Source organism: Palaemon carinicauda, chromosome 45 (genome assembly GCF_036898095.1).
Source record: "Palaemon carinicauda isolate YSFRI2023 chromosome 45, ASM3689809v2, whole genome shotgun sequence".
NCBI classification, from domain to species: domain Eukaryota; kingdom Metazoa; phylum Arthropoda; class Malacostraca; order Decapoda; family Palaemonidae; genus Palaemon; species Palaemon carinicauda.
Genome location: NC_090769.1, coordinates 19,339,607 through 19,352,106, shown reverse-complemented (window position 1 = coordinate 19,352,106; position 12,500 = coordinate 19,339,607). Strand labels below are relative to the sequence as shown.

The window sequence follows — 12,500 nt, the reverse complement described above, 5'->3', positions numbered from 1 at the left end:
TGACGACGACTATAACGAACGGCTGAGTAGCAAGAGTGGGGGCAGGTACATGGACGACTTCGTTGGGAGCAAGGGTGGAGGGGGAGAGGGTACGCCTCGGGTGAAGAAGGTGGCCGATGGGCGTCATGAAAAAGAGAAGGAAGATGAAGAGGAAGAGGACGAAGAGGAAGAGGAGGAGGAGGAGGAGGAAGATGATGATGATAATGATGAAGAAGAAGAAGAGGAAGAAGATGACAATGATGATGATGAGGAGGACGAGGACGAGGAGGAAGAAGAGGAGGAGGAAGATGAGGAAGAAGACAGTAAGGAAGACGAAGTGGTAATCGAGAAAAAGAAAGAAGACGTCGATAAGCCACTAACGCAACAGGTGAGTAGTAGCCAAGACAAGGCCAAGAGTGGCACCGGGGTGCCACATCGAAACAGTGCCGATAGCGATTGTGGAGGTGACGGTGGTGTCCACCAGAAGAGCGGTGCCAAAGTCAGAGAGCCAATGGTCGCCACCGGAAGTATACCAACGAGAGGCGTATCCCTGAACAGCATGAGCGATCCCAAGAGGCATACCATCCCCATGGATTATGTTATGGAAGATGTCAATCAGGGGGCGTTTGAAAGGCCTTCCTCCAGCCTACCTAGAAATGGCACTCTGTTTGACACCGGGAATTCTTCGTCGGCGCCAAGGCAACGTCCAACGAGCCTTAACCTCTCTCAAGGGGGATACCTTCTACGAGACCTGCGGAGTAACAGCCCTTCCGATGCCCTTAAAAACCACTTCCTCAGTCACATGACCTCTCCCAACAGCCAGGGCGCCCCTGCTTCTGCTGTCGCATCTTCCGCTTCTTCTTCTGCTTCGAGTGGCGACAAAGACGTCCACTACATCCCCGTAGAGGTGGAGGCGGGAAGGAGAGTGACCCTGGTGGGTGGTGAAGGTAAGAAGAGAAAAAGTGGTGGCGGGGAGGAGAAAGAGGAGAAGAAAAAACCGCCTCTCTCGCCGACCTCAGTGCCTTGCACACCTGCTGTTACCTTGCCCCTGTGCGAACGCCGAGGGAGAGATATCGAAAATTTAGTGATCGTGGAGGACGACCGCTCGAGTAATGGGTCTAGTCAAGCGAGAACGAGCACCGCAGCTGAAAACAGAAGGAATGACACGGCTGCATACAGTGACAAATCCAATCAGTGGACTGGCAGCAGCGGCAAAAATATTGGGATTATCTCTGGCAACTCAGGCACTGCACAACACGCTGCTGGACAGGGATCTTTCCAGCACCGCCAACACTCTTCCAGCGGCCAGCAAGCGACAGGGCCACGATTGCCCGCTTCCTATACCCACCTCGACGGTTCAGGTGACAAACAAGAGGGAGAGAAACGCAACAAAAGGGGCGGGTCTTCTTCCTCTTCTTCTGCAACATCTCTGTCGGGGTCGGAGCCTGACGTCGACGCGATAATCAGTCAGGCCGAAAAAGTCATTCAGGAAACGAAGCGATTGTCAGGATTATCAGCCAGTGTTATTAATGACCTCCCAGTTGAGAACGACTTGGGGAGGGAGAAATATAGTGAAAGAAGAGAAAAGGCCAGTGATTTCTTAAAGCCATCAGGATTTAATTTGGCACCAAATATCGTTACAAGGACGTCTCCCGAATCCAATTTCGTCGAAGTGCACGAAAGCAACAGCAGCGAGGAGGAAGAAGAAGAAGAAGAAGATACTGATGAATATGACGATAAGAAAGAAGGGCAAAGAGGACGTAGACGTAGAGAGGAGGAATCCTCTGTGGTGGAAGGTTGCCTTTCCATTCCTCTACCTGGGTTAAAAAGGCGCCCACAACAGCCTCGAGTTTCCTCTCCGCCTGACCACAAGGCCTCCTCCTCCTCCGCCGCCACCCGTCACGCCCCAGGTCAGGCCGAACGTCGGAGCAGCGTCATCATTGAGCCCCTCGACGACGATAACAATGACGTCACTTCGAGTGAGGAAGTTCGTCCCACAAAAGTAAAGAGTCCAGAAATACAGAGCAGTGACGTCATGGGCTGCGCAACGGAGGGTGGAAGACGGGTCGGGGCAGGGGGTCGGATGGCCCTCCCCCGGGACGCACCACCTTCGCATACACTGTCACACGAGACTCGGCCCAACCGAGTGACGCGGCTCGGTGGCGGTGGTGCTGCTGCTGCGGCTGCTCCCGCCCTCGACAGTAGTATGGGCGGCGTGTTTACAAGGGGCCGCACCCACGACTCCTCCGCCGGACGACACACATCCGCCCAAAATGTCAGTAGTGCCACAGGGAATCGAACGAGGGTTACCTCACCTGCGCCGCCGTCGCCCACGACGCCTAGATTGCGAGAGAGGACCTTGTCGTCGAGCGAGGAAGTCCCCTTGCCGCCCTACGTCAGGCAGAAACCAGACCCGACCAGGAGGTACAGCGGCTTCGGTCACATCCAGTCGGACAATGTGCGAAAAATGCGCGACGTTTGGGGATCTCGCCAAGAATCCTCACCCACACCGAACCCCAGAAGTAGTCGGGCGCCCCCGGCGAGTCCACCTCCAATCCCGAAGAGAAGGGAGGCAACGCAGTCGCCGCGGCGAGGACCTGATTCTCCGAGACGATTTTCAGACACTAGACAAAGAGCTGGTTCTCCAATCCGTGCTCCGCCCGAATCCCCTCGAAGATACCATGACTATTCCCCCAGGAGGACCATGGATGCTTTATCATCTTCGAGGAGAGGCTCCGATTCCCCTAAACGAATGCCTGACTCCAAGAGAGGACCCGACTCTCCTAAACGAGGACCGGATTCCCCGAAGCGGTCCTTCTTCTCTCGAGATTCCCCATCTCGTGATTCCGGCAGATCTACTAAGAGCAATAACCCGAACTCCACCTTCTACAGTTCCACCATCAGCAGTCGCAACAAGGTCAATCCGTCCTCGAGGAGGGGCAGCACTTCGTCTACCGAAGGAAGCGCCGGAGTTCCTCCTACCTTTCAAACTCAGCCCTCAGGAGCGCCGCGCCCTTCGACGGCAAACACGACCGTCCACCCTCATCCAGATAGGTATAGATCAAATGGGGCAGCTGGGAGCAAACCTTCAACGCCCACCAGTAGGCGATCTAGACGTACTTCCACGCCCCCACCACCCAGTTCATCAGCCCCTACGTCGACTTCTACTGAGACTCCTACGGCGTCGCCTATACATCACAAAGTGTTCCGAAAACTACGAGACACAAGTTTGCAGCCAGATAGTCAGACCATTTGTTTCCGAGAGGAGGAGGACCGGTATAAGGTAAGTGAAGCGCACACACACACACGCACACAAACACAAACATTCACAAAGGGTGCATGGCTATTTCAGTCCTGCACTGTTTATACTCCAATGCCCGCAGGCCCTTACTGCAAAATGGATAGTGACTAACACTGCAGATGATCATAACCAAAATCTTTATAAATCTTTAATCGACACAAGAATTAAAGTGTAACAAGAAAACTACATGATAAATAAGGTAATTTCATCTATTATGTACGAGAGAAAAACCAAGAATGATTAATGCATTCAAACTAATCTATTCAAATCGTAAAAAAATTATATTTCAAATAAGTTAATTTCATCTATTATGTACGAGAGAAAAACCAAGAATGATTAATGCATTCAAACTAATCTATTCAAATCGTAAAAAAATTATATTTCAAATAAGTTAATTTCATCTATTATGTACGAGAGAAAAACCAAGAATGATTAATGCATTCAAACTAATCTATTCAAATCGTGAAAAAACTTTATTTCAAATAAGGTAATTTCATGTATTATGTACTAGAAAAAAAACCAATAATGATTAACGCATTCAAACTAATCTATTCAAATTGCAGTAATAACCAATTCAAAAGGGCTTAACAGAAACACTACGATACACTAACAACTATAGTGATTAATAATTTAGATTTAAATGAGAGATTTCAACGTATGAATAATGTATGTTTATATATCAGTGAAAAAAATGTTATTCATTTATCTAGCTAGGAAATTATTTATTTTTGTTGCCACAGCAATGCATTATAGGAATATCTTTTAAACATTTAAACAGGTAGAAAAGTTTACAAATAACTATTACTTTAAATTTAAATGAGAGATTTCAACATATAAATAATGTATGTTTATGTATGTGAAAAAATATGATACATTATATTGCAAGGAACTTATTTTTTTCCCTTGCTACTGTAATGCATTATATATCTTTTAAACATTTAAACAGGTACAAAAGTGAATTCAAATCATGCCATTTAATACGGGACATTATTATTAAAGTGCGTAGTGTGGCCACGAAAGGAAATTAGTGCAAAATGAAATAAAAACAAGCCACTGATCATGACAGTTTTTATATCTTTTTTTTTAAACTGACAATAGAGAGAATGACATTGACATGAGTGAGTGGCTTTCAAATGACGTGATTGTGTTTAGATGAAAGTCTCTCCCGAGCAAGGCTCTCTTAAATACATCCGGATTTATTGTTTACATTCCTTTTTTTTTAGTGATGTTAAGTTTGAGCAATAATGAACATCAAATTTCATAAGGTGAAAAGATGACCTAACATACGTGGATATGTATAAATAAATTAATAAAAATGCATATGTATGCAGTATATATATGTATATATATATATATATATATATATATATATATATATGTATGTATGTATACTGTATATATCTGTAAATAAACATACATTTATATATATATGAGATATATATATATATATGTATGTATATATATAAATATATATATATATATATATATATATATCTGTATATATACATGCATATATATATATATATATATATATATATATATATATATAAATATATATATCTGTATATATACATGCATATATATATATGTATATACATAAATATACAGTATATATATATATATGTATATATACATATATACAGTATATATATATATATATATATATATATATATATATATATATATATATATGTATATGTGTATATATATATATATATATATATATATATATATAAATATATATATATATATATACACATATATCTCAAGTAATATATATATATATATATATATATATATATATACACACACACACATATATCTCAAGTCTGCTCCATACCTTTGGAAAAGTTACTCTTTGAACCCTGATTATTGCAACGTTAAAAACCACCAACACAATTGGATTTAGAATGAAACAAACAAATGAAGTGTCAGAAGATCCATTCCTCTCATTTACCATGAACTGTCAGATGATGTTATATCACACATGGAAAATATATTAGATATTTTAATGTTGTTACTGTTCTTAAAATATTTTATTTAGATTGTTTATTACTTCTCGTGTAGTTTATTTATTTTCTTGTTTCCTTTAATCACTGGGCTTAAGGAATCCTACTTTTCCAACTAGAGTTGTAGATTAGCTAGTAATAATAATAATAATAATAATAATAATAATAATCATTATTATTATTGTTATTATTATTTCCTTATTTTCTTTCCTCACTGGGCTATTTTCCCTGTTAGAGCCCTTGGGTTTATAGCATCCTGCTTTTCCAATTATGACTGTAGCTTAGCTAATAGTCCTTTGTCCTGCAGTGGACTAGAAACTAGTGCCTTTGTTGGTGTGAACAGTATACAGTACACTCTCTAGGCGTTTATACAGAACGTCTAGCTTGGTTCTTAAGAGGAAGAAAACGAAGGAGAGAGAAAACAAACCTTGTGTTTACACTGGGGGAGAATGACTACCTCACATGTTCGGTCCGTTGCAAAAAAAGAAAAAAAAAAGATGCTTCTGAGGTGATATCATTCCTATAATTCTCTGTTCTATCGTCTACGGATGAACGATTAATGCATTTCGTTAAAGGTTTAAAGGCCGCTCATGAATGGCAGAGGCAAGGGACAGTGACATTGCCCTAGAGACTGACCCTATTACATATAATCAGCGCCCAAGCTCCCATTCCACTCAATCTAGGACCAAGGAGGGCCAGGCAATGGCTGCTAATGACTGCAGATAGACCTATAGGCTCCCCCAAACCCGACATCTATAGCTCAACGAGGATGGTGAGGTTGCAGCGACCAAAGGAACTAACGAGTTTGGGCGGGACTCGAAAAAACCCCCGCCTGACGATCACCAGTCAGGGACGTTATCACTTCGGCCAAGCCTTTTGCTATTCACGTTTTAACATAGGACTCAAGCGGGGAGTTCCCTTCAGTAACAATTTCTCTTTTAAGGATTCATTTACTGATAGGGTAACGCAAGTTGAAATAATGATAACGATGAATTATTGATGAATTAAAAAAAGGAACTTTTATATTTCATACCGATAACTGTAAATTGAATTGATGATAATAATTATTAATTAATTAAATAAAGGAACGTTTATATTTCATACCGATAACTGTAAGTTGAAATAATGACAATGATGGTAATTAATTAAAAATTAACTTAGATTGTATACAAATAACTTGGTTGTAAACTCAATTTGCAGAACGTAAATGGTAATTCTAAAAAGTTTCTATATTTTCCACGTTGCAACGTAGTGAATAAGTCCTTTAGATATTTTTAAAGTAAAATACCCATATTAACTCTTATCACTACAGCAGCGTCAGCCAATCTTTATTTATTCTGTCTTCTTTCCTTTTATAAATTGATATCTTAAAGTGATTGGAGACAGACAATCCGGTGAAAAGCAATATCTCACAAACAAAATTAAGTCTGAGTTTGTAAGACTATAAATCTTTGATTCATTACTTCTCTTGTAGTCTAGTTATCTATTATTTCCTTATTTCATCAATGGGATATTTTCCCTCTTGGAGCCCTTGGGCTTATAGCATCCTGCTTTTCCAATTTCATCAATGCGCTCTTTTCCCCGTTGGAGCCCTTGGGTTTATAGCATCCTGCTTTTCCAATTTCATTACTGTGCTATTTTCCCTGTTTGAGCCCTTGGGCTTATAGGATCTGCTTTACCAATTTCGTTACTGTGCTATTTTCCCTGTTGGAGCCCTTGGGCTTATAGCATCCTGCTTTTCCAACAACTAGGATTGTAGTTTGGCTAGTAGTAATAATAATAATAATAATAATAATAATGAGAGAGAGAGAGAGAGAGAGAGAGAGAGAGAGAGAGAGAGAGAGAGAGAGAGAGAGAGTTCCGAAAAATTTAAGAGTGAAAATAGACCGGCTGACCTCGGAAGCAGAAAGGGAAATTCCATGGACAAGAGTGATGCAAAACCGAACTTCCTGAAGATCCCAGATCTCCGATGCATTCGAGAGACTACAAAAAGGAAGGAAGGATTCAATATAAACATCAGAAGAAAGGAATGTAATAATTATTCTTACATGGACATTACCGGATTCTCAACTGAAATACCCGGATTAAAATTAATAATTTTCACACAAATACAAAATTTTCTCTCTCTCTCTCTCTCTCTCTCTCTCTCTCTCTCTCTCTCTCTCTCTCTCTCTCAATAACGTCCCTGAATGAGGTAAACCGCAAACACGGATTACTACACGCAATTAAATAAGTGTTATTATTTTGCGGTCATAAATGTTCGCGAGCAATGCAATTGAATAACTATTTTCACGGCGATATATTTTCACGATATTTATGACGAAAACGTATCATCCTGCATTGAATCTAAATTCGTTTAAACAATTATCATATCTCTTGGTCACTTTCACCAAGATAATCATATAATTAACAATGACCTCCCACTGGAGTGACACAGCTTCAATCAATATAACTCTTACACCATTGTGACAGCTTCAATAAGACACACCAAAGTAGAGTGATAAGACGTCGAGAAATTTCAAGGCTGTCGGACGTATGAGGTTTTCCCTTTAATAGACCACGTCCACTACATTCCAACACACGCCCACTGACTCCTACCCTCCCAAGGCCTCCTCCCCCTCACTATGAGGTAGAAGTTGGATTTCAAGATCATATCATCATCCTTCACTCATCGCTCTCCGCCGAGATGGATTATCAACACCTTGCTTAATGGCTTTGTTTCTCTGAGAGAGAGAGAGAGAGAGAGAGAGAGAGAGAGAGAGAGAGAGAGAGAGAGAGAGAGAGAGAGAATCTTTGTTTACGTTAGAGATGAGTCACATATCTTCAGGTATCGGTGGTAGTGCTGTTGTCAAGCGTATTATTATTATTATTATTACTATTATTATCATTATTAATATTAGCTTTTATATATATATATATATATATATATATATATATATATATATATATATTCTTTATTAATATTATCATATATATATATATATATATATATATATATATACATATATATATATATATATATATATATATACATATATATATATATATTATATATACAATATATATATATATATATATATATATATTATATAAAATACATACATATATATATTATATATATACTATATATATATATATTATATATATAATATATATATATATATATATATATATATATATATATACTGTATAAAGCATATATTGTATGTATGTATATATATATACGTTATGTATGATTTTTACAATATATATGTATCTATATACAGTATATTATATATATATTGTATATATAATATAATATACTCTTCCCTCTATCCCTCCTTCGTTCTCATACTTTTTTAGAGCGTCCTCTCGTTGTAAGGTCACAGTTACAATGTTTAAACACCACTCATTAACGCATCTAAACCAAATGCAAATGGAATGTTCACCTCGGTAATAACCTTGAGAGAGAGAGAGAGAGAGAGAGAGAGAGAGAGAGAGAGAGAGAGAGAGAGAGAATACCAAATGGAAGGAAAGAATGGTTATCTTGTGTGCGAGTGTGTTTGTACGTACGTATGTACGTGTGAAGAGCGCGTGCCAGAACACTACAGCCATCCATTGTGGTGGGGGTCCTCAACCCCCTACCCCCCCCCACCCCCAACTCATGCTATTCTCTCACTAACGTTTTGCCATTATTATTATTATTATTATTATTATTATTATTATTATTATTATTATTATTAATGGCTAATCTACACTCCTAGTTGGAAAAGCAGGATGCTATAAGCCCAGGGGCTCCAACAGAGAAAATAGCACACTGGGGAAAGGAATGGTAATGTCGAATTAAAATATATAATAAGACTATTAGAAATTCCGAGGATAGAGAAAATAATGATTAGTATTTAGTGTGAAAAATATTCTGAGACTTTTATATGAATGAGGTTTAGTGGGATATCTATATTATTAGTGATATACTAGCAATGTAATTTCTGGGACTATTATTATTATTATTATTATTATTATTATTATTATTACTAGCTAAGCTACAATCCTAATTGCAAAAGCTATAAGCATAAGGGCACTAACAGGGAAAAATAGCCCAGTGAGGAAAGGAAATAAGGAAATAAATATAAACTAAATGAGAAGTAATGAATAAATATAAAATATCTTAAGATTAATAACAACGTTAATATATATCTTTCATATTATAAATTATGAAGAGAGACTCATGTCAGCTTGTTCAACATGGAAACATTCGCTGCATTTTTTCACTTCCGTTATGCAAAAAGATAATACAAAGATATTAATTCTTTGTTATATAAGCTATAAAACTTTTCTATATGTAAACCATTATAATAACTACTAGAAATATTAGTAGTATTGCAATTCTAATTGCTAAATGTTTAAAAAAATATTACAATGCCAGACTCGGGTTCGAGTCCCGCTCAAACTCGTTAGTTCTTTGGTGGCTGCAACCTCACCATTCTTGTGAGTTTAGGATAGGTGGTTTGGGGAAGCCTATGTCTTTCTGCTGAGTTATCAGCAGCCATTGCCTGGCCCTCCTCGGCCCTAGCTTGGGTGGAGAGGGGGCTAGGGCGCTAATCATATGTGTATATGGTCATTCTCTAAGGCACTGTCCTGCTCGATAGGGCAATGTCACTGTCCCTTTCCCCTGCCATTCATGAGTGGCCTTTAGACCTTTAAAGGATAGAATAAAAAAAATATCGGTTACTGTATTTACTATCCATGTCAATCATAATATTTGGAAAGACTAATCTTTAAGATTTCAACTGAATTTTTTCAGCGAATCATATTTTTTGAGAGCTCTGAAAATCACTTAATCATTAAAAAAAAAAAGAAAAAAAAAACAATTTTGAAAAAAAAAAAAATTCAATGCTCGGCGTCCATGACCTTTGAATTTCAGAATACCAGAGCATAAATTTAATCAATCACTTTCAAGCAGTATTAAAACCTGTATAATAATAATAATAATAATAATAATAATAATAATAATAATAATAATAATAACAGTTAAAAGACACAAACATATAAACACAAGCGATCGCAAACGGATGTCATCTAAGTCGTTACAAAAGATAACCGAAGATGCTTGTGATCTTTCTCGGTCTTTCTGTGTCGTGAGAGCGCGCACGAGCGTGTTTGATTGCACCTGCGAGCACGTGCTTCCGCGCGCAAGAGGTTCAGCATCTTTGCCAACGAGGACACTAGAATTTTCTGGGAAGTGTATTGCTGTTTGTCTTTAGTGGAGGGGAGAGTGAGTGACTCTATAATAAATATGTATTGAAGCTGAGCCAATATACTCTCTCTCTCTCTCTCTCTCTCTCTCTCTCTCTCTCTCTCTCTCTCTCTCTCTCTCTCTCTCTCTCTCTCTCTCTCCAGTTTCATGTTCTTTTGAATTATTTTTTTTTCAGTATTAATAGTAATATGTATTACTTTCTCATTAATTACACCGTATTCCCTCAATGTTATCATATCTCTCTCTCTCTCTCTCTCTCTCTCTCTCTCTCTCTCTCTCTCTCTCTCTCTCAGGAAAAACATCACAATTATAAATAATGCATTAAAATATGATATAACAGTCTGTAAAGTACTCAAATGTTTTTGACTTAAAACAGTATAATACGATCTACTTTTGAACTATAATTTCTGAGGAAGATATAATTTCAATAGTCCTTACTGATCTCTTAATCACCTTTTATAATTATTAACTCTTCAAAAAGTGTGTATACATTTTTAAAAAATCCAAAGACCCATAATACGAAGGACGTATTTTAGGTACAGTAAATAACATAGCATTACACACATTGTTTTTGCCGTAAAAAAAATCCTGGAATATATGATGCCATGCATTTACAGTTTTAAAAAAGGTTATTGATGTAGAGGAATTATATTACGGTCACAGACCCGTAAAATATAACAACAACGTATGGTAAAATTACGGTCGCTTGTATTTTACTGAAATACGGCTTAGAGTAGTGTATTTTTACGGAGATTTTCCAATTAAAATAAGTTTTTTTTTAACAGTGTAGGATACAATGAAAAAGCCATTGCAAATGTTAAACTTATTTCCGAGATTTGTGGTCATTAAAGAACACTGCTGATCAAATATAAAAAAAAAGTAAGAAAATCAATCGAATGAATGAATGTTTGTGGAAAGATACAAAAACATCGTAGAGCAATGAAAGTTGCATGGATTGACTGTCATGTAAAAAGCTGGAAGGTCAAAGGTCAAGGTCACGGTTAAGCATAATGTCCAATTCACGTAATCAGCCATAACTTTGGATATCGTTGTCACAGATTTCAAACTTGGTTCATATTTGAGTGTATAAAAATCCACGCCAATTAATACATGTTTAGGTCAAAGGTCCAGGTCGAGCTAAAGATCGAAAAATAAGCTGCCACAGCGGAGGTCTGCACTCTATTGAGTGCCCCTCTAGTTTTAATTTAATGGATAGATTAATATCTATTAATATTTGGAACCATTTATATAGCTAGTTCTTCGTACCCGGCACTATTTTCTCTTCTCTTGGCCCAGATCTTGGTGACGATTTCCAAGCATTTTCAAACGAAGAAGCAAATACTTCTTCTTATACGCTACAACTGGAGAGAGAGAGAGCCTTATTGCCTTATTTTTTGTTTGGGTTCCCCCAGGTCCCTCAGTGTGAGGCACCTCGTATATCCACCAGAGAGTTGCTAATACATCTTCCAGTGTATTTTGCATCTTCCAGTCTTGGATGGTCTGGGATGCATCTTAGGTATTTATCGAGCTTATTTTTAAACGCATCTACGCTCACTCCTGATATGTTTCTTAGATGAGCTGGCAGCACATTAAATAGTCGCTGCATTATCGATGCTGGTGCGTTGTGGATTAATGTCCTGTGCGCCTTTCTCAGTTTACCTGGAATGCTTTTTGGCACTATTAATCTACCTCGGCTTGCTCTTTCTGATACTTTAAGCTCCATGATGTTTTCAGCAATTCCTTCTATTTGCTTCCATGCTTGTATTATCATGTAGCGTTCTCTTCTCCTTTCTAGACTGTATAGTTTTAAAAATTGCAGTCTTTCCCAGTAATCAAGGTCCTTAACTTCTTCTATTCTAGCAGTATAGGACCTTTGTACACTCTCTATTTGCGCAATATCCTTTTGGTAGTGTGGGTACCATATCACATTGCAGTACTCGAGTGTACTACGCACATAAGTTTTGTAAAGCATAAT

At 38.3% G+C, this 12,500-nt stretch overlaps 1 protein-coding gene and 1 long non-coding RNA gene across 2 annotated transcripts in view; one reads left to right on the top strand and one right to left on the bottom strand.

Moving 5' to 3' along the window:
* Positions 1 to 12,500, bottom strand: part of LOC137634909 (uncharacterized) — a 178,723-nt gene that overhangs the window by 101,937 nt on the left and 64,286 nt on the right. The window lies entirely within an intron of this gene.
* The window catches only part of LOC137634908 (serine/arginine repetitive matrix protein 2-like), a 121,506-nt gene that overhangs the window by 76,977 nt on the left and 32,029 nt on the right, over positions 1 to 12,500 (top strand). Inside the window, 1 exon segment of the mRNA XM_068367455.1 lies at positions 1 to 3,262. This exon segment is cut by the window's left edge and continues 170 nt beyond it. Within this exon segment, the coding sequence (XP_068223556.1) occupies positions 1 to 3,262 (3,262 nt within the window).